At 26.5% G+C, this 23,077-nt stretch overlaps 1 protein-coding gene across 2 annotated transcripts in view; it reads left to right on the forward strand.

Annotated features, from left to right (window-relative positions):
- LOC112593588 (dual 3',5'-cyclic-AMP and -GMP phosphodiesterase 11A-like) overlaps window positions 1-23,077 on the forward strand; it is a 97,844-nt gene that overhangs the window by 41,095 nt on the left and 33,672 nt on the right. Inside the window, exon 2 of one of the 2 annotated variants that reach the window (XM_025338061.1) lies at window positions 16,303-16,823. In XM_025338061.1, coding sequence (XP_025193846.1) covers window positions 16,351-16,823 — 473 coding nt within the window. In that variant the 5' untranslated portion in view covers window positions 16,303-16,350. The remainder of the gene's footprint in view (window positions 1-16,302; window positions 16,824-23,077) is intronic. The other variant, XM_025338062.1, reaches the window with a different exon arrangement.

Raw genomic sequence — 23,077 nt, forward strand, 5'->3', positions numbered from 1 at the left:
TTTTGTAGATTTGTATGTATAATATTAAAAATTAGTACGTGCCGTAAAATATAGAACAAAAATATGTTAAATTGTTATGATACGTTGTATACTTGTCTATATTACGAGTAGATTACCAGTGTGAGTTTGTATAAGAATTAAACACTACTATGAATAATATTAATTTATTTTATCTTTGTAAATTATTTGTAAAAATGTGTTAGCTTAATTGTAACAATATTTAGTCCAATAAAATAGCGTATATACTTTTAGAAAATTTCGATTATTGTGGATATAATAATATCAATACACATAATCGTATATATTGGAAATTATACGAACTTCTGTTGATGTTATCATGAAAATAAGAAAATGTAATTCTGTTTTTGTCCCCATTGTGAATATGCAATCCATCTGGTATCGAGTAAGAAATTAATAAATTAGTTAAGACAATTTAGAACATTAAATTTTTTTTTTTTTCATTTATCATATTTAAAATGTGTCAACATAATACATATTATTACAAGTTTATTAATACAATTTAGAATTTATTATTAAATGTGGTATGGATAATCAGAAGATATGTGATATGTGTGTTAATTAATTAAGGGGTGGAATTTCGTTTATTAGGGATGTTAGAGCAGCTAGGAGGGGCTTTAGGATTAATTTTAACTCATTAAGGAAATTTGTGACAATTTACAGAGGTTGATCAGATAGTGGTTTATTTGCTGTGGCTTCGGCATATGAGGGTTTTTCTTTTGGGTTTGAGTGTAGCGTATCATGCCCACTCCTGTGAAGTGCAGGTAGTGCAGCTTGAGTTTGAGTGTGTTGATTATCTCTTTTTGTTGTTTTGGTTTTGGATTTGATGCGGCTTAAAATTTTTTTAAAGGTTTGGCATCCTTTATAATTGGCAGTGTGGTTTCCACCACAGTTAGCACATTTTGCTGGTTCCTCCAGTTGTTTTGTGCAATTTTCGATGAAGTGTTTAGCTTCACATTTTACGCATCATGGATTGCAGTGACATTAGTTGCGTGTGTGTCCATACTTTTGGCAGTGCTGACATTGGGGAAAACCAAGTTGTCTCTTTGTATATTCGAATTTTATTATTGAGTTTAATGATTTGGTGATTTTAAATATTTCATGGTTATTGGTGTTACGAACTAGGTTCATGTTGAATTAACATTAAATTAAAGGAACATGCTATAATTTCTTCGATATGAAATAATGTTTTTTGTATAATTACTTACTGAAAGGTTTGAAATATACGCTGTGATTCAACTTTTATCAGAATGTATTTGTCTTTGATACAATTCGTAACATTAAAAACTCAAGTTTTCCTCTTAAATCTGATATTTTAATATTTTTTATGTGTGCATGTACAATGAATTATTATTATACAAAGCGACTTATTGATAAGTTATTAGATCGATCGTTGTATAATATAGCTCTATTTTTAATAAGTGAATCACGTAAGGTTTTATTGATTGATATGAAATTGTATTATAGAATAATCAACAATAATTCTCAGGGCATTAAAAGTTTTGAGTATCTTGGTCATGAGTTAAATTTAATAAACCTACTTTCAAGTTCTGTTGTATAATTTTCCAAAAATAATTTTTATTTTCGTAGATGTGATCTCAGGGTTCATCAATAGTTATACTTATTTTAATTTATTTTTTTAGATAATAACGGATCTCACTTAATGTGTATATTAAAGAAAAAAATAATATTCTAATAGGTAATATCTTCAACTGACATTTGGATCAGTGAATTGTGTATCACGAAGTTTTAAAACGTTGTACCTATAATGTAACTTGACAGTTGACAGCAGCAGTCACGAGATTTTCTGCTTTAATAAAACATGTATATTGTATATAAATTGTATACACTGTATACAATGATGCATAGAGAAATTACTTTATAAATTCAATTTCTTAGATACTATAATACCTACTTAGTTATAAATTCATTGACATGTAATTTTTATTTTTATTTTGAATAGTTGACATAAAAAATCAGAGTAAACAATAACATGTCTGATATTGTGATTATATCGTAATATTAACGTTTACAGCATATTTAATTTAAGTCAGAGCTGAAGAAATATTTAAAACCCATCAATACTCTGTATTACTTTGTTGCTGTAAATTGCCAGACATTTTTTTCATAAATATGATTTCGACACAATAAAAAAAGTACATAGGTATGTTTCATTATGTTATGTACACTTTATTTATGTTTGAAGTCTATAATTTATTAAGTTGAACAGTTTTAAATGGAGATCAAATCGATTGTATAGTACAAAATGTACAGCTTACATTTTAAGGATTAAGTATTTTAAAACACGCCCCCAATTGGGTGCTTAGTGGTAAATACGTCATCCGTGTAATTACGATATCGCAAGAGAGAAAACCGTTTTAATTCACTATGGTTTGTAAGTATTATAAATAGTAATTAGTTAAACGTGGACTGTAGTTGTCCGAATTATATATTACTATTTATAAACTATAATATATAGGGCACCGAAAATATTATTTATTTTATTTTGGATTCTTAAAGTTATATAAATGTTGGAACTTATCAAAAAAAAAAAAGAAAAATTTTTTTATAGTCTATGGTATTGGATTATGATATAATATTCTATTTTTTTTTAGTATAACTTTTTGTTCAGACCATCTGTTACAGAAGCTGAATATTAAGCTCAATTAATAAAATATTTTATTATAACATGAAAATAATGGAGTAAAGAGGTCACTTCTTCATAGTGTTACATAGATAAATATAAAAAAAAATCCTATCGCATACAATATTAAAATATTAAACTGAATATTATAATCTATACTAATGTATAAAATGATAATATTAAGTTAAAATAAAAAGTACCTAAGAATAACAATAAAAATAAAGAGAACATTATTATCTCACAAAGGAAATAGCATAATTTGATGAAATTCATCAAAAAGACAAATTATATTTCCTTTTGTAAAGATATATGTATTGAACCGAATTTCTGATAGGAATATGTAAGAACTCTGTTATGACTTATTTTGCTTACAACAATTGTTGTACATATAAACAAAAATAATAACAATAATAATAATAATAATAATAATAATAATAATGACAATAAAAATCAAAAACAGAACGCACTTCTTTACTTCTTTAGATCTAACATAGAGCCGCTCCAGTAGCGACTACGAATACAAATCGTTTTTTATTGTGTTTTCAATCGTAAAAATCAATCGTTGCGTGTTACACCTATAGGCAATGTATATATATTAAACTGGACGGGTAATTTGTTTTCCATGTGAATTTATCGTCGTTTCGACTGTCTCTGCATGCACGCAATGATGATTGCTGCAATGATGGTTATCACGTCTAAGACCGTATACAGATCATTCGCGCCCTTTCCCGGGGCAGACGCTTGGGAAATCCACGCGCGTCTAGCGAATTCGGCGTTTTAATGGAGTATTTCGAATTGTTCGTTTCGGGTTTCTCCGCATTCTGGTCCCATTGCATTCTATGCGTCGTATACACGTACACGTAAGTAAAACAAATTATTCGATTATCCACTGGGGGGGACTTTCTCGATGGGATATTTCATGTTGACAGGCGGTGCGTCAAAAATACAATAATTTATTTCGTTTGAACAGTTTTCAGAAGTTACAGCGCGTTGCAACGTGTATGTGTTGTACCGCTCGCGAGTTATTATGATGATGTTATTATGTCATCGCATTATTTTGTAGATAGTTTTTATTTTTATTTATTCTGTTGTCAAAGGAACGGAGAAAAAAATATTATTCACAACACAATATATTATTATTACATAGCTGAGTAGGTATTCTTATAAATTAATTATGTTGCTGCTCTATTTCGCGATACATACAATATTACAGCATACATCGTACGACATCATAACGATATTCTGTTGTTACTTTATTCATTGAAAAATAAAATAAATTTTTAGATTTCAATTTAACATCGGTATAGGTAGGATTCGTTTTCAAGTCATGTCATATAGCAAACCAACGATTAAATGTATACTAATATACTGCAGACAATAGGGTAAAGTCGTCGTATTCTATTGGCATGATGGGAAAACTCTGGTTCGAACAAATAATTTTATTTTTGAAAAGAAATGTAATAATTTAGTTAATCCCGTTTACAACTACACATCTACCTTCTAAGACGCGATGTACACATTGCAAATGGTACTATTTCTTCTACAGTCGTCATTTTTTTTACTTTCATTGTATCAGTATATTTAAGATTCCCTTCCCCTTGAATTTATTAAACTTCTTTTTACTATATTTTTATTCGTCTGCAGCTGTATTGTAATTTGAGTCTTTTCATTGTTGAAATCTAACGAAACCTAATATAATTATCGTTATAATGAATATAATGTCTATATTTATACGATTGCCAAAACTTCGTAGTGTATGAAATTATATAAAAAAAAAAATAATGATTTAATTTTAATATTAAGTTGATTTAGAGTAGCCGAATCGTCTATAATCGATTCTTGTATATAATTAATTTTTACGTTGAACAGTTAAAAATGAGTATAATAAATATAATAATTGAAGATTGTTTTCTCGTGTGATAAATTATGCAGACATTATTCTATCCGATTTCTTAATTAATTTTTTACTTTAACTATTGTTGATTTTCAATAGAGAATTAACAGCAAAACTTACTGAAAACATTAGCGTAACCAATGGAAATTAATACTTTCATATAGTACAAGTATAAGATATTTAGTATGGTTTACATTTTTGTATTTCATTTCATTTTCTTTGATATAATATAATTTTTTTTTTTTAAATTTTAATCAAATATTTGCCTTTAATATTACATTTAATGTGTGTATTTTAGTTAACTACACCTATACAATTAAACATGTAATGTAATACTTTATATTTATTTTAACTAAATACATTGAAATTATAGTATTGTTTTGTATTGTAGAATTATGCGTGTAAAAATCAAATAACTTTTCTTTTCTTATTGAATAGTATAATATTTAATGAAATTGTGTTTGAAAAATATTAAGTTCCTAATAAAGTTCTAATGTTATTTTTATTTAATTAGACTATCAAATCCTTAGGCATAAAATATTTTGTTTGATATGGAATATAAAAACAAAAATCCTATCATAAAATTAACATTTTAGTATTTTTAGTTCTTTTTTGTTTTAAATTAAAAACAAACCATTCACTGTTTAAAAGTTACAATAACTGCTAATAACGATTAATGATTCGTTAAATAGTCAATAATAACTAATAGCCAACTAAAATTTAATAGCGATTTTAGAGACGATAATATTATTGACATAGAACCAGTTACTCAGTTACCAGTGGTAATTTGTGAAGGTCCCTTAACATTATACATATAATAAAATATAAATTAGTATAATATTCATTATAATCTACTAATGCTTTGATAGTAATTAAGTTAACCCTAACCTAGATGATTTTCATACTTTGTAAATAATAATAAATATGGATTTTACTCGTTAAAATTTCGCCAATTATCTCATATTATGAACTATTTAAATATTGTAAGCTTATAACAATTATTGAAGAAATAAATTTTAAAAATGTGTATGATGGTTAGTATATATATCGACCACGAGTTCGTGGAAAATGAAGAATCCAAATTAGGTCAATGGCTATTGGTCAATTATTCATCGAGGACAATAACTATTTACTTATAAAACTGGGCATACACTATCTATAAGCGTAATACATATAAATATATGATATACATTCAACTTAAATTACTTCACTCGACAACTTGATTTTATCGCCAATTTTATTATACATTATACATCGCATTTTTACTGGTGTCGAACCCAATTCTTTGCTATGACCAAGGTGATACATTTTAAGTGCCTACATACATGCATACACACATATATATATATATATATATATTGATATTTTTGTTTTATATATTGAATTCGAAATATCTTTTGAAATACTAAATATATTTTCGTTAGCTATAAAATTCCTAGGCAAGGCAGTTAAAAGAAAACTATGGTATTGCCTTTAAGATTATCGGTATTAATAGCTCACAATGTTTTCATATTATTATTGATTTATTTCATGTTTTTAATAGTTATGTTGACCCCATGATCACGAAGACTTGTTGAAAAATTATTACAGAATCATCGTATTTCTTTTTAAGTCATTTAATATTCTTCTGAACATAAAAAAAAAAGAAAAGGTTTTTTTTTTAAACGGCATATTTTTATCTAATAAGTATAATATAGCTAAATATTGCAGCATATTATTGTTTATTAGTTTTCTTATTATTCGAATAACAGAAAGAAAAATATAGTATGACGTCAGCAATTTTTAAATTATTTTGATGTATTTTGATTACAGATTTAAAATATATTTTCAATTTCTATAACATCAGTAATTAATCACAATAAATATAAAGAAATAATCCATTTGTGTGTTATATGAGTACTTTTGAATACTAAGATAGTGCATTATGTGTGCATGGTTTATGTCACGATTATAATGTAGAAAAAAAAAAACACTGAAATGTGTTACTACCTCCACAATATCCATGGCCTAGATAATTATGGATCATTATATTCAAAATATTACGATGGATGAACCGTAATGATACTTAAATATTGATATATTGATCGTCAAAAAAAAAACTGTCTTGTTTGACGCCACGTGTAATCATTATATGCTGTAATTCAAAAAAAAAAATCAAAATTAAATAAATGCATTACACAGTCGTGCCTACTTACTAATTTTCACGGATAAAATACATATAATTGTTTTTTAGTTTTATCTGCTTGCATGGATCATATTATAATTTATAGCAGACTTTTTTTTTGTTGAGTTTCTCCTATTTGTTCATATTATTATTAAATTTTTTATTTAAAAATATTACCAAATCACTTGATGGAAAAAAAGACATTTTAATTATATACTACAACACATTTTTTTCAGATATAAACAAAACAAATGGAAAAACTAATTTCTAATGTATTTTTTTTCAAGTGTTCAGATTTAGATATTTACTCTTAAATGCTACAGACTTCGTATTCATGATTTCTAGATTTTTAGTAAAATGCGAATAAGCGACTAAATAATATACTCTCGTTGGCAATTGTTTATATTACTGTGGTGGCGTGAACAAATACATTCGATATAAATAAAACACAAAAAACAACTTCATGAGCTATATAATAAATTATAATGCTATAATAAGAAAGTTGTGGTGAAAAGCTTTTGGAGACAAACCATTTCATTTATAATGTCAATTTGAATTGTATATTTATTGAAATGTATTATATCTGTCTAAAAATATAATTGTTTTTCATAAACGTTTGTTTGGGGTTCCATTAAGCAGTTTCATTTCTTTAAGATAATTTTATTCAGAGAGGCATTTGTTTGCCATTGTCACAAAAAATAAATAAATATACCATGAACTAAAAATTAATGATTATACTATTACACTAAAGCTTAATTAAATTTTATATTTATATTTAGTATAAAAGTTCACGATTAAATTGATAATTTTTTATTTTCCACACATTACACAATGTTATTGGATAATAATTTATAATACACGTGTGAACGATTTGCGAAAAGTACTGTCTCTTTCGTTACTTTTTTGATGATTTAAAAAAAAATAATTATCAACAACGTAGTTTTTTGGTTTTTGTTCAATTTTATCATAACAATGATATTTATGGCCGTCATATCAGACTGTTGTTTACTGTATACGTTTACATACAGGTAGCAAAAATTTGTCCTACGTGAGTAGTAAAATATTGTACTGTTCATGTATATCTGAACGGTAATAATATAAAAATATATAAAAGTTTCAACATGGTGATATCAACATAAAAACAAAACCTAAAAATAATCGTTTTTATTTTTCCTATTATAAAATCAACGATAAAATACCGTAAAGAAGCGGATAGTATGCTACGTAATCACTTACAATATTTAAACTGCAGATCTCTTCAGAAGAAGTCTTACAGTTTTAGCGACTTATGCAGATGAACTACTAAGCTTGCATTAAACAAAGATTTCCTTCCTTATAAAGCAGCGTAATATACAATGGCACCAATTTTCTAATGTGTCTAATAAATGTAAAATCAAGATAAACTACAGTAAGTTGGTTCAAATTAAATTTCAACTAAAGTAGAAACGAAAGCCCTCAGATTTCATTTAACATTATACTTTTATCAATTCAACATGTAATTAAATACCAATATGAGTGGACTTCAACAGAAAGCTTACTTAGGGCAAACATATGAAATAAAAGAAATCTATTTAACATATGACTACATCTCATCCACTCACTATTGTTTAATTCAAATAATTTAAAAACTAAAATTTTATAATATATATATTACGAGTGTATAGTAATAATAACCTCTTTTTTGGTCATCTATTAATTACATTTGGGATCAAGCTCAAAATCTCTAATATAAAATCTATACAGGCTTTCTAGACTATTTATCTTGGATAGATAACTGGATCACCGAGTCATCCGAGGAACATGACCAGTAGACGATCATGTATAATACTATACAAGGACTTATAAATACCAATAGTTAACTTATTGACAACTAAACATTACAAACAATTCTATTCCAAGTCAAAAAATCCTACTAAATCCCTTAGTCTTTTATACGCCATCATTTATAATCCACCAAAAAGACTTAAAGTAAAATGGTTACGAAACATTTCGAATAATAATGCAAAATAAAACATATTCAAATAAATAATAGGAGGCGCTATGAATGAATAGTTTCTCTACTTAATACTATCAAACCATAATTATCACTATTAACTATTATCGTATTTAACTTATTACACTTATAAAATATATATTTGCATAGGTCAAAATACAATTTTATTAAAAAAGAAAAAAATTAGATTAGAAAGATAAAATAAGACTTGGTGGTAAAGGGTCAATGATGAGTGTTGCTAGAGCATTTTATACATCGTTGTCAAAACGCGCACGCTCACACACATGCACGACGTATAGCCCATTTGTTCTCATCGACGAGTTTCCGGGATTTATGACCGGCAAACTGACAGAGTTCATCGAACTTATAGGCGAAATATTTTCCCTCTCACACCCGCTACTTCACGCGCCTGTGCTCCACTAGACATATATTCAATTTATATAATATATAGTTCCGAATCGGAGCGATGATATATGTCGTTGAAGTCGGCAGTGGTTGCTGAGGTGGTAGTGGGCGGCTAGAAAATTTAATCCCACAACTAGGAATGCGTCAAGTACCACAATTATATAATAATAATAATAGAAGTCACTGTTCGGTAGCTAGGTCGCGCCGGCAGTGGTGCTTGTATCTCTTGGCATGCTACGTAATCGAAAATAATCTATCGATCGGTTCATGGATTGACGTCACCATTGATAGCCATCGGTGATATATTATACGAAATCAGTGGCAGATCTCATATTAAAATGCAGTTCCAAATACAAAATTGTTCGTAACTAAAAAGTATAATGCAATGTATGACAGTTGCTCAAAAAAAAAAAAAAAAAAAGAGAAAAAAAATATTTTTTAAATCATAATATATATTTTTAATATCATATTCTGGAGCAAAATATGTTTCTGAAAGTTTTTGTACATTAAAATGAAGCTTTGTACGAGTGTAGATAATTAACTAAAGCTATAAAGTTGTATTAAATTTTATATGAGTGATGTACGTGTAATAAACAAACCTTTTTCAGAGTACGCCTGCAGCACTTCATTCCAGACGTTTAAAATTTTAAGATTTACATATTTATATTAACCTCTAAAGTGTTTATGTGTTGATTGTTCAAAAAAAACAGTCAAATATAATGTAAGGTAAAGGTTCATGTAATTGTCATGGATTCATTTGGATTATAGATATTCAAAAAATTTAACTACAGTGTGTAATGTTTTTTTAATTATTTCTGAACGTATTGTTCCGTACATGAAATAAATCTATTATAATAACTTCACCACGTCTACTGCAAATAGTACTGTAAATCTTATTTTTTCAGAAATTCAGAATATAAAAGTGCGATTAAAATTATTATATGTGCATCATCTAATAGAAAATATTTAATTATTTACGTTATACTGATAAGTATTTAGGTACATTAATAATTATTCGTATCGTTTACAAATTATAACCACCTCCATCTCTACGCGTGATTGAAAAACAATGTTTTTTTTTTTTTATAGTTATAAAAAATCTGTGTTCAATAATTAGGAAACATTATCAAATTTGTATCGTTTCCGTTCCTATAAAGAATATTATTAATTGTCAACCTAAAAAAAATATAAAACCAATTAAATCGTGATATTACGCGTGTTATGTCCTAATAATAGCTATATAGATATTATATTTAATCAACGTTAAAATTTATGTTGTTTTAATTATATGAAAAACATTACGTATATTCATCGACTAGACAATTGCACATTTTTACGTAATATATAATCGAGTATTGAACATTTTACTTAAAGTTAATGAAATTATATTACATGATGAGTTTTAAATTTAATTTCGTTAGTTTGTTAAATATGTTTATTCAAATAAAAATATAAATATAAATATTTTTTCTATATTAATATACGTTATTATGAAATATGCCAATATGAATGTTATAATTTGGTGAAAAATTGAAAAATAAATTCTCTATCTAAGTAACAACTTATCATTTTGAAAATTTATCAATACAACTTTAATGTTATTACTTATTACAAAATAAATTAAGATTAATAATTATATTATAATATTGAATATATTATGTTACGTACGTATATCATGCTTGTATAATTTCATAAAAAAAAAAAAAATATAAAAAAAATTATGTCATTTAATTAAATTTCTAATATTTACAATCTAATATTAATCATATAACGTTATAAAATATCACTTCCACTCCTATTTCTATTCAAGAATATTTCATATAATACTGAAGATTTATCTAAAAACTTGAACCATTATCTACCTACCTACACTCTTTTATTGAATAAGATTGATGTTGACTAAAATTCGCAGACCTCATATTAATCCTTTGTCCAACTCATACAATTTCTGTTGTATCTCGACCATAATTTTCTGTTTATCTTTTTCCTCTTAAAAGATTCGCAAAATACATTCATATTATCTTTTATAATTTATTACTTTTCTCATCGGTGATTGATATCTAAAAGTTGGTTTGTTTTATAATCTGTATCTGTATGATCAAAAATGTTTTTGACTAAAAATAAAATATGTTTTAATTAAGTATTTCGTTTAAGTGTTCATGAATATGAAATTAATAATATCTGTTATCAGTAAATAAATATAACCAACAATAAATGTACGTAAAAACTGTAGTATAAAACACAATTAATGGCATAGTTCTATTCTCTTCACGACAACCAAGTATATTGATTGCTTTCGGACATTACGACTCGATGTCACAATTTGAATTTCGATACGAGAATTCATGGCCGTTATCATATCGGACGTCACCACGATCAGAAACAGATTTACAATTCTGTCTAAAGTCTGTACAAAAGAAACAATTTAATACTTTCCTCTGCGAAAAAAAACAAATTGTAAACCGATCGCCGCATGCGCACAAAAGTTTTTGGAGTACACATACATGTTATAATATAACGTTACACAATAATATACATATTATGTATCAACCGACGTGCGCGCGTAGCGAGTTTCGTACACGTGTGTTGCAGAGTATTAAGTATATGGTACTACAGCCGTAAAAGAAGCTTGTTTCGAAGAGGACATTATAAAACATATTATGCGAGTTAAATTGAATTCACCATTACCGTCGCCCGTCTCTTACTTTAAAGGTCGCGCTCGTCAGGGTTTTGCGGGCGGTGGACGAGTCAGATGGCAGTTTTCGAGATTTTGACAAAAAGGCATTAAGAGCCACGGCGATCAAAGGAAGAAGACCGTGTAGAACGTAGGCGGTGGATGTTTCAGCACAGCATATAATATACACGGAAAACACGCGTATGATACGAGCATTGAATATCAATTATTATTATTATTATTATTATTATTATTATTATTATTACCAGTATTGTTTCGTCGTCACTGTGACGTTAGCATTCAGTCGCGTGCCCGCACGGTACAACGGAAGCCGACGTGAAAAACGGGGTTAAGATTTCAAGGGAAATGCTGCTGGGTGGGAGGAGGTTCCGGTATAGTATACGTAAATGGATTCTCTCTCTCGCTGGCGACCTTCTTTACACCCCCTTTCCCTTCACCACAAACGATCTGCTCGACAACCTTTTTGAACCACGTAATGTGTACACCAGGGGTCTCCAACCTTTTTTTACGGAGGACCAAATCTGAGATATACTTAAGCATCGTGAGTGAAAGTTTTTTATAGGAATAGAGAGGTAATGAAATTGAGAATAAAAAAAGATATTTTTTGATTTTAGAAAAATGAATATTTTTTGATTAACGATCGTCGCTTTAAACAGATAATGCAGATAACGCAATCGATGAGGCAATCGACAAAAATTAACGTAAAACCATTTATTTTATTTTAAGGTTTTAATATTTTTCTTTTACTAAGAAATACCATTGATAAATAAATATTTTTAAAACATCAGTTAACTTGGCGGGCCGGTTTGAAAAGCTGGACAGGCGGTAGGTTGGAGACCTCTGGTGTTCACTATATTCACTTACTCTGAACTACCCATTATTATTATTATTATTATTTTTTTTATTGCTATAATTATTACATGTGTGTTATGTGGCTGTTCAAACGACCGGATATAATTTTACCTTTCGAGAGCATAAGTTTATAATTTTTAAATTGTGTTATTTCCGTTATAAATATAATACTTGAATGTAATAATTTCGTTCGTAACACATTATATTCTACACTTATATATTTAATATATTATTATTATTATACAACGCTATGACAGGTGACGCAGATAAACTGCGATTCGCGATAATATTATTGAGTTGTTGTGTACAACTTATTAAATATTATAATATTTATTTCAAGACGCATTTATTAAAAATCCGTTTTCATAGTATTCTATGTTATTATTGTGTTATATTTTATACTGGAACGGTGTACATTTGAATGCGATTGTACGAATCAACATATTTTGCCATTTTGCTGCATTGCAGTCGATACATTTTAAATATTATGTTTTTCATATGTTTTACAATTTTTAGATTCTGAGTGAAATATTATATTAGTTTTACAGTTTTATTTTTTGTATTTGTAATTTTGTCTCCTTCAGGATTACTAAAAATGTTTCAATCTGAAACTTTGTGGGTTTTTTTTCGGTAGAAAATTAAATCTAGTTGATTTTTAGTGCAGAAGAAGAAAGGTTAAAACTAAAAACCACAACATTTTTCAAATGAATCGTGAAAAACAAACAAAACAAAAAAAAAAAAATAATGATAAAATAGGAATATACACGTAAAAATACTAGTTTATATTAATTTAGTTTTTTCGTTAAAAAAAAATAAAAATAGAAACTTAAATATTCACCAAATGTATATACTAAAATGTGCATAAGATTAACAAAATATTTTTCTGATTTTTATAGATATTTGAATTTTTTTAATTTTTTTGTATTATTTATCGATTTATACTGATAATTTTTTTTTGAAGTCTAAAAACTTAAAAGTTTAAGACAACACTATATTTATACACTTTTCTTTAACAAATTTAAAAATATAGACATATTATTTATTAATTATTTGAAATAAAGATTTAGATAAAATGTATCAATTTTATAAATTATTTTATTGTTAAAAATGCATAATATTCTAAATTATAATATACTAAAGTGCACAATTTTAATACAAAATTTATGATAAATACATCTGTCTAGAATGAAACAAAATTTAGTGTGAAACCATATTTATTTTTTATGAACATTTGAAAGTTAAATTTAAATAAAATTGGATATTTAAATGTAATTTAACGATTTCTTATCATACTTTGTTATTTTAGTTATACTTCAAAAATATTTATCATCAAAAATTAATATTCTATTATAATTATAATTAATATTTTGTATATACAATATGATTTTTTGGTTAGTTTTAAATTATACAATAATAATATAAATGACAAAATATTATAATTATTTGTAAATAGTATATGCGATGCTTTTATAAATATTATTTTAATCTCTAGTTTGTAGTTGTCATAACATAAGTAAAATATAAAATATTTTTAAAAGTACAAACTGAATTCAGAACTATTAGAACCTTAGACGAAATCTTGAATTAAAATAAATATAATGTAAATTAATGTGATGTATGTTATAAACTACTATATGTCAGAGTTAACTCTTATATTTAAAAATAAAAATATATATAGTTTAATGTAATGTGTTTAAATTTTTACTTATGTTGGTAATTATTACTATTTTATTATTTTTTTATTTGGTTATTACGATTGCTTATATTTATGCGTTATAAATAGAATATAATAGTATACACTATGGTTTTGAGAAATACTATTTGAATTCACTCATTTATTTAATGTTAAAAATGCGTATAATATATCATTAAAAACAACGATTGATTTCAAGTTCACCACTTGAACAGCTTCGATAGCTGTAAAATAATGAACTCTTATCAATATTATTACATAGATAATTTTTGAACAATTATCTATGACATATTTAACTAAATACTTAATCATTTTAATTATATATTTAGATTTAGTGGTTACTATTTGATGTTGTTTTTGTGTAATTCATCAATTATGTAAATTCGTATTGGATTAATTCAAACCTGTCAATATGTTTAGGCTTATATGGTAACGACTATGTAGGGTATAAAACGATATAAACAATAGACGTCTTTTAAACTCTGAACTCCATCACATTTATATATTATATTATATCTACACGCCAATACACTGAGAACGCTAATATCTATATTATATTATCCTACTGTAAAAAATTAATAGTCACTCAGCAAACATTTTGATATAAATGCATTTAAAGTCTGAATATTTTATTAAATCTATAGAAAAGAGTTTATATCTTCAATATAATATGAACAAGAAATGTAAACAAGTGAATTTTAAATATTCGAGAATCGATACATATACAATAAATATAGTATAATACAGTTAGAAGTAATGCAGATGGTTAAAGGGTAATATTTTCTTCTTTTTCATATAATTTGCACTGCAATATTAACAATATATTATGTTAGAGTGTTCGTTTTTTTTTATTGATTTAATAATCAAAAAAAAAAAAAAAATAATAATAAAAGTTTGTGGTTTTTTGATGATGTGCTAATTTTATTAATGTTTATTTTATTTTTATGTATCACATCTATCATACTAATTATTTCATTATTTTAAATATCTAAGATTGTGTATATTAGCAATAGATATAATATATGCTATGTAAGAAGATTTTAATCTTTTTTCACTATAGACCAATTTACAGCATAAAATATTGTCACAAACCCTTTAAAATAATATATAATATGTAATATTATAAAATTTAATTTGCAATAATATAACAAATTTTATTCAATATAATTAATTTTGTGTAGTTAGATTTAATATTTTTGATAGTTTACTTGCTATCAAATTTAAAACTAAGATCATCAACCGTATTTATACATTAGAGTTTTACGATATTTTAGTGTTTAATCGATTTTTACGTAATTGCGTAATATAATGAAATTTCAAAAAAACTTTTTTAATCAAATAGGAGAAAATTAATGCAGCGACAGTGGTGTAGTGAAATTGCCTATTCTAGATGCCGTGTTATAATAGTAATTATAAGGACTCAAGAAAAATGTTGATAACAGAGTAGTTAATCATAGAGTCAACCAGATTTAATATTTAATAAAGAGATCTGATTGATTGGTTATCGCTCAAATAGTTTAAATTGTTGCTTATTTTTTTTTAATTGTTAAATATTTTTTTTTAAAGATTTTCATTTGCCATGAAAACATTTACTGATTAAACCTAAGCCCATAATATGTTCTAATTTGACTCACATGCATAAAATATGTGTTGATTTTTGCTCAAAAAAATAATTTAAATAATAAACATAACTCATATTGTTGATATAATTGTAAGTTATATACATCCGCTAATAATTAAAATATCCTAAAATGTTATAAACGAGCTAATTGCCTTCCAAAATTCATTTAAGTTATACAATTAAACAAAAATTAAGTATTAAATACTTGTAAATTTAATGATATTTTCAATATCTAATCTAACATAATATAATACAATAATATGTTATCATAGATTTCTGTAATTAATGTCTCACTATAATTTTATATTATGTTTAATCCTCAGAAATTTCACGCCAAGCCCTAATCACTGTTGTGCTGTGCATGTAGATGTATGCGGAAGAATGAAGAGTACGACGTCAAATCGTTGAAAGGCGACGAAATGACGCAAATCACACTATCAGTGGTCGAGGAATGGCTTGACAGTCACCCCGACCACTGTCAGGATTATTTTCTCCGAAAAATTGAATTGGACCTAATCAACAAATGGCTCGTCTCACACGGATTCTTAAACATCAACGATTACATATCGTCCGCCACGTCCACGTCATCTTCAGGCAACGTGAGTCCAGCCAACGGGCTGGCAGTTCAGCAGGTTTCGCCAGCCACGTCTCCGAACGCGCCTAGCATCCTGGTTAATGGCACTAACTCGTTGTCCGTGTCTCAAGTTTATCGGTCCAACTCGAAAAGATGTCGAAGGCATGACTTTGCCCGGGCCAAGACCCGGAGCGTATTGCGCACACAGGAGATCGGCAAGGACGTACCGATTTGTTCCAGTAGAAGATCGTCATTAAAGGATATGAGAAAGTGAGTTTTATACTTAATTTTTGTGTATGTAATGCAGGTCATCATGTTTTATCTTAAATCTAGCACGGGATAACGGGAACACTCGGTGGTTTATTATATGCTTATTGTTGTAATTCCAGGTATATTTTTCTCATATAATTATTATCGTTATAAACACTTGAGCAATTAAAACACCTATTATAATTTTCTCTACCATTGTTTTTCGAAAAAAATATAATGAAAACAATATTTATCGTATGACCTATTTCACTTGTTATGGTGTAATTTTTTATTAAGTTATTAACATGTAAATTAATTTGAATAATATATTTCGTTGTTTTACATACTATTAAAACCATTTACTCGGTTATAAAATAACTCTATTATTATTGTCTTTTCAGATTTAAATATTAAATTTAATGTTATTGTATCTCAAAAATTGAATTAATAATCATAAGAACAATAAAATATAATATGAAAGGTAATTTGAAGAGAGTAATATTAATAACGAATACATAATGAGTATTGGAATGCAAAGAATACAGAGATAATGAACATGTTAATAGCTGATATATACAATACGAGTATAACGATGATAGTTAATAAATTATAATTAGAGTAATTATCATGAGTTCATAATGTAGTTGATATGTACACTTATCTACTATTTACTATTTATAAGTATATTTCTGCTATTAACATTCAAATAATTATGTTAACTTGATAGTGAATAAATTTTCTATGGAGCGTGTTAAATTTTAGTAATAAAAACCTATGAATGTTTTCCCAATTATACAACTAGTTTTATGAGACATCCCGTTTTTAAGAATTTATCGTATCTAGTGTGTAAAAAAAAAATCAATTACAATTTTGTTAAATAATGGTTTTATGCAACAATTTCAGATTTTCTTTAATTTTGTTTTGTTTTTCTCTGGTATTTAAAAAAAAATATAATTATATTTTATTTTTTACTTAATACTAATAAAAAAATTAATCGCTTATAATAATATAAATAAATTATTATAAAATAACAAGGCTGACAGTCTCCATTAAAAATAGTTTTTTGTTATTCAACAATTTGTAATTAAATTCAAATTAATTTATTCATTATCTACTTATTACTTAATGACAAAGTAAACTTGACACCTATATTATACAACAAAAAAATTACCCTGTTTATTTTAATAATTTTTATTCTTGAAACTTTAAATTTTAGTATATAATAAGTAATAACTTTCAAAAAAATATTTTCATGAAAATTTAAACATAAGTTATAATGTAATATAAAAAGTTGTCTACTTTTTATATTACATTATTATCAGAAAATAATTATATAGATGATTTTGGTTGCAAATATAAAGACCATTATTATATAGATATATGCAAAATAATAACTATTAATTCAAGAAATTCTATAGCAATAATATTTGTTGCAAATGGAATTATATTTCGACTAAAAATAACTCTATTTGCTTTTCTAATATTTCAGTTAAAACGCTTATAATAAAATATTTACCATAGTAAAATATTAAAATACTTGTGTGTTTGTTTACCTACCACATATATATATATATATATATATATATATATATATGTACTTGCTTTTTAATTAAATTATGTTTATTCTAAAATATATTATTTTGTTATTACGAAAAAAAAATGTTATAGATCTCCGTAAATAGTTTTCTAGTAATTATTAAAATGTGTGCAAGGAATAGAAGGACATGTTTTTATAAGTAATTTGCCGTCAACTGTAATTAAATCGAAAAAAGTAATAGGTAATTAAATATCGTATGTATATGACGCGCGTATATTATGTTGATAATGTTTGGTTATATTTTCAATTTAAAGCCAGTGACTAATTACTAAATAATTATAACACCGACGTTCCGAGTTACCTGTCCTACAAAATTATGGTACGTATCGGACTAAAATTGATCGTAATTAAACATTTATAATATTATATTGATAGTAAATGAGTAACTAATTTATACAGTTTTGAACAATGAGTAATACGGATACAGTACTATTTTTATTTCCGATTTTGAGGTTTAAATAATCAAAAATCGAATCTTATCCTCCAGTTTTCGTATACACATATTAACGACAATTACATTTATATTCGATTTGTATTCGTTTCCGTTTCTTCGTCACAATAATAATACGTAGCTAGTAAAATGTATTATGGTCGGTACTGGTATATAACGTAACAACAATGACAGTTATTATGTGAACATTGCGAATCGAAAACAGTACAGCAAACCGTGTTCGGCGTGCCGTGTAGTATGTTTGCCGTTAATAATAACGGTGCGGAGATCGCTGAATTAATTTTACTCTCGACTCTGCGCAACATCCCACGACCTTGGACCATAACGAGAACATGATGATATTACACCAGACTAGCATTTGTAATATTATAAACGTTTTACAAATACGCGTACAACTTTTCAGTGCGTGTCGAATTCATGTTTTCCGTGGCTTTTAACCTATATGAAGATGATACAAATACAAGTGCGTTCTCGAATTTCATTTAAGGTTTGCCAAGTAGTTCGCATAACATCATTCCTGTTTGTAAATAGTGTAGTCAGAGCTTTACAATCGTTGTACAGAATTCAAAATAAAACTTGGTTGGTACAATAAGTGTATAAATATTTAGCGCAGTTGATACGACTACCAGCTGAGCATACTTATCCTGTCGAATAGAATACAAATGCAAAGTATTACAAAAGAATGTTTTACGGTTTTTGTTCTTATTTATAAACGTTTGAGTAGAAAGTCGTGTGTAATTTATATGACATTGTTTATGCGACAGTGATTATTGGAGACGATTTCATTTTATTTTAAACTGGTTGGCCAATGGTTAAAGTAATGATAAAAGAACTAAAAAAAAATTACACGACCACTTGTGTGATGAATTGATATTGATTTTATTTTTCACATATGTTTCACCCTTTGAATTTAATTGAAAAAATAGTCGAACAAATTATTTTTTTAATGAAACGTTGATATTGAATTTGCTATCGGGACATTCGGAACTAAGCTAGTCTTATTAGTGACAATAATTTTAAATATTTTCATTAATAAAATAGGTATACTTTAGATAAACATTTTCTGTTCCACCACATTATTATGACGTAGTTTTATGGGTGTTGAATATTTTATTTTTTAGTTATTAAAAATTAATTTTATGCGATGAAAATTGATAATATATCAATAATTTATATGTAATTATGGAAAGTTAAAAAGGCATAATACGTAAACAAATTATTTATACGGATGGGATATACGATTTACTAAAATTCCGTGTAAATAAGTTTATATTTGTAAATTATGTAGAAGCACGCATAAAATAAAATAAAATAAGCTCCTCTTAAAGGCTGCCACGAAAATTGACAGAAAATTTAATTTAATTATTTTTCTCTCGTATATTTTTAATATGTTTATAATATAATTATCAAATGTTTTTTAATAATAACAAATATCCGAGTTAAACATCTTTTCATTTTAATATTGTGCTTATTACATTATAAATAGAGTGACTACTACAACTTTTTATTCGTATAACCCATTTCGGAAATATTACAGCAACAGAAAAATATTCATGTAGCTATGTTATATACGTAAATAATATCGTCGTAGTACTGTGTACTAAATAATCTCGTTTATTTTTTATAATCGTACTTCGTGTTATAGAAAAAAATAAAATTCTGCTCATATTATTAAATTAAGTTTGCGTTATTAAAAATCAGCTGTCGTCAGTATTGTATTTTATGATTTAAATGCTTTGAAAAAAAAAAAAAGAATGACAAAATTCAATGAAATAAAAATGATGATAAATAACATTTTATACATGCGACAGATCTTAAAAAAAAAAAAAAAAAAAGGTGTTCCGGTAGATCATGATCAATACGATTATAATGTTGGTGTTCTGATATCACTATATGGGTAAGAAAGTTAATTTTTTGTGAATCGAAGGGACGTGAAAAAAAAAACAATTCAGTGTCTTTCCCGAAATTGTCCAATACTCGGTATGTGTGTAGTTATTGTTATACTCCTGACTTTCTGAGGATTCCGGGTTTTGATTAAATTCAGTCGTTTAGTGTTTCCGATCACGTATATATTATAACTGGTGCTACGTATACTTCCAGTCAACGGTTTATATTTTACAAAAATGCCGAGTTGTCTGTAATACATACGCACACATCCAAAAATTGAACGGATAGTTCACAGTAAGCTTTACGGGGGTTGTTTTTCTTCTAACTTCTCTTCGAGGGGATGTAAAAAACCTAAAAAAATGTTTAAAAACAATTTGTGTTGTATAAAACACTTCTTCACTCAACGAGTCGTGTATCGAAAACGATCCACAATATTGATGTTTGTAGCGTTTTATAGTCGCCGGCAGCCATGTCACCCATTCACCCATCCATCAGTTTTTTAAACGCGTGACAAAACAAATATTTGCTTGTATTATACGTATTATACTTCTTTGCATGATTTTTCGTATCGGACGCGTGCACAGTGACAATGGGTCCAAAGCGACTTCAAGTAAATTTAATTTCATTCTTGAGAAAGTGAGAGTGTGGAGGTCTAACTGCAGTTATCAACATAGTTTTTATTGTGTCCGATTACGATATTTTTGAGGCTTTATAATAACAACGACCTTTGAAAAGGGGATTTCGTTAATTACTATTTTCATTTTGCGTTCATGTGTTTGATGTCGGGTAACTTTTCGATTAATTCTCTTTTAATTGACTCTCAACAAATACATACACACTCTATAGATACGTATATTGATCAGTACAGCTATCAACTCCAAAGACATGGTCTGTCACACACGTTTTTCCTCATCCGTCAATATAATAATGTAATATCATTGTGTCTGATTTTAAAATGCGATCAACCCGTATGTCGAACCTAAGATTCCACCATCACGATTACGTGTTTTGTTAACAATATTAAAAAATGTATGTATTATCTAATTTCGAAAGTGTACTTATAAGTATATACAAGTATTTATTATCTTTTTGAAAATATGGACTGTATTTTTTATTTAATATCCAGGTAAAACATTGAGATATCTAGTAGCTATTACATTAAATCTGGATACTTTGTTTCGAGGTATATTGACTATCTCTTTCATTAGCACATCTAGATACTTGATTTTTAAATGTTAAATGTAATGGCGTTTATTTTCTTGAAATATGAAATCATAAGTTGAAAAATAAATTATATTAATATATATATTATACTGGAGCAAGAATTAATTTGCAAAAGTAAATTTATGTACAAAATAAGAATTAACTGTTAATATACAATATATGAGTTTCTTTATACATCTTTATTATAAAAAATAACTCATAACCATAAACAAAATTAGCACATAAATTACAAACTCGAAAGTATAATTAAAAAATAAAATAAATTTGAATATATATAATATTTATTATCTAGTATTTATTACTATTTTATATTGTTTGATTGTTATTTTCAATAATAATATATTTATGTAGTTATAGCCAATGCCGTAGCCAGTGGGAGTACTGGAGGAACTTTCCTCCTTACCGAAATCTTTTAATTTTTTTTTGTTGGTTGTAGTACAGAAATTCATTTTAAATTATATTATTAATACATTTATAAAAAACTAAGTAAATCTATGATAAAATATTCGTGATTTGTACTCAGAAATGCCAAATAGTAATGATTAAATATTAAGTATACTTTGTCAAAATAAATTTTCGATTTCAATGTCATCGTTATCTTTGACATTTATTTATAATTATGGAGAGTTGCCATACACTATACTTAACTACAGTACTACGCAAATATAGATTATGAGTATAACCACAATTTCTGAAACATAATGTTATTATTTAAAATAATGAAATTTGGATACACGACTGTTATTTTTATTTGTTAGTATTTCTTACGAATACTAAGAACGCATACCGTTGTACACTTGCACGGTTAATTGTTTATCGCAACTTCTTGTACAAAGTTACTTTTGTTATGTTTTAATCATTTAATTTTATTTAGTTGCTTTATCTCCTTTATTTTTAGCTATCCAATTTGCGTAAGGTCAGCTATGGCTTGTTTTTTATTAAACTAAATTTCATTAAGAGTTAAAAACTAAGTTCTTGTATACTTAATAGTTTAATAATATTTTAATTAAAAATAAAATTTCATGTTTACAATACGTCATATTAATTAGACAATACATTAATCTATGGTTTACAATAATTTATGTAGTAAATAGTAAATGAAAAATTAGGCTATAA

This window comes from Melanaphis sacchari, unplaced genomic scaffold (assembly GCF_002803265.2).
Source record: "Melanaphis sacchari strain LSU unplaced genomic scaffold, SCAv2.0 Contig20_pilon_pilon, whole genome shotgun sequence".
Taxonomy (NCBI): domain Eukaryota; kingdom Metazoa; phylum Arthropoda; class Insecta; order Hemiptera; family Aphididae; genus Melanaphis; species Melanaphis sacchari.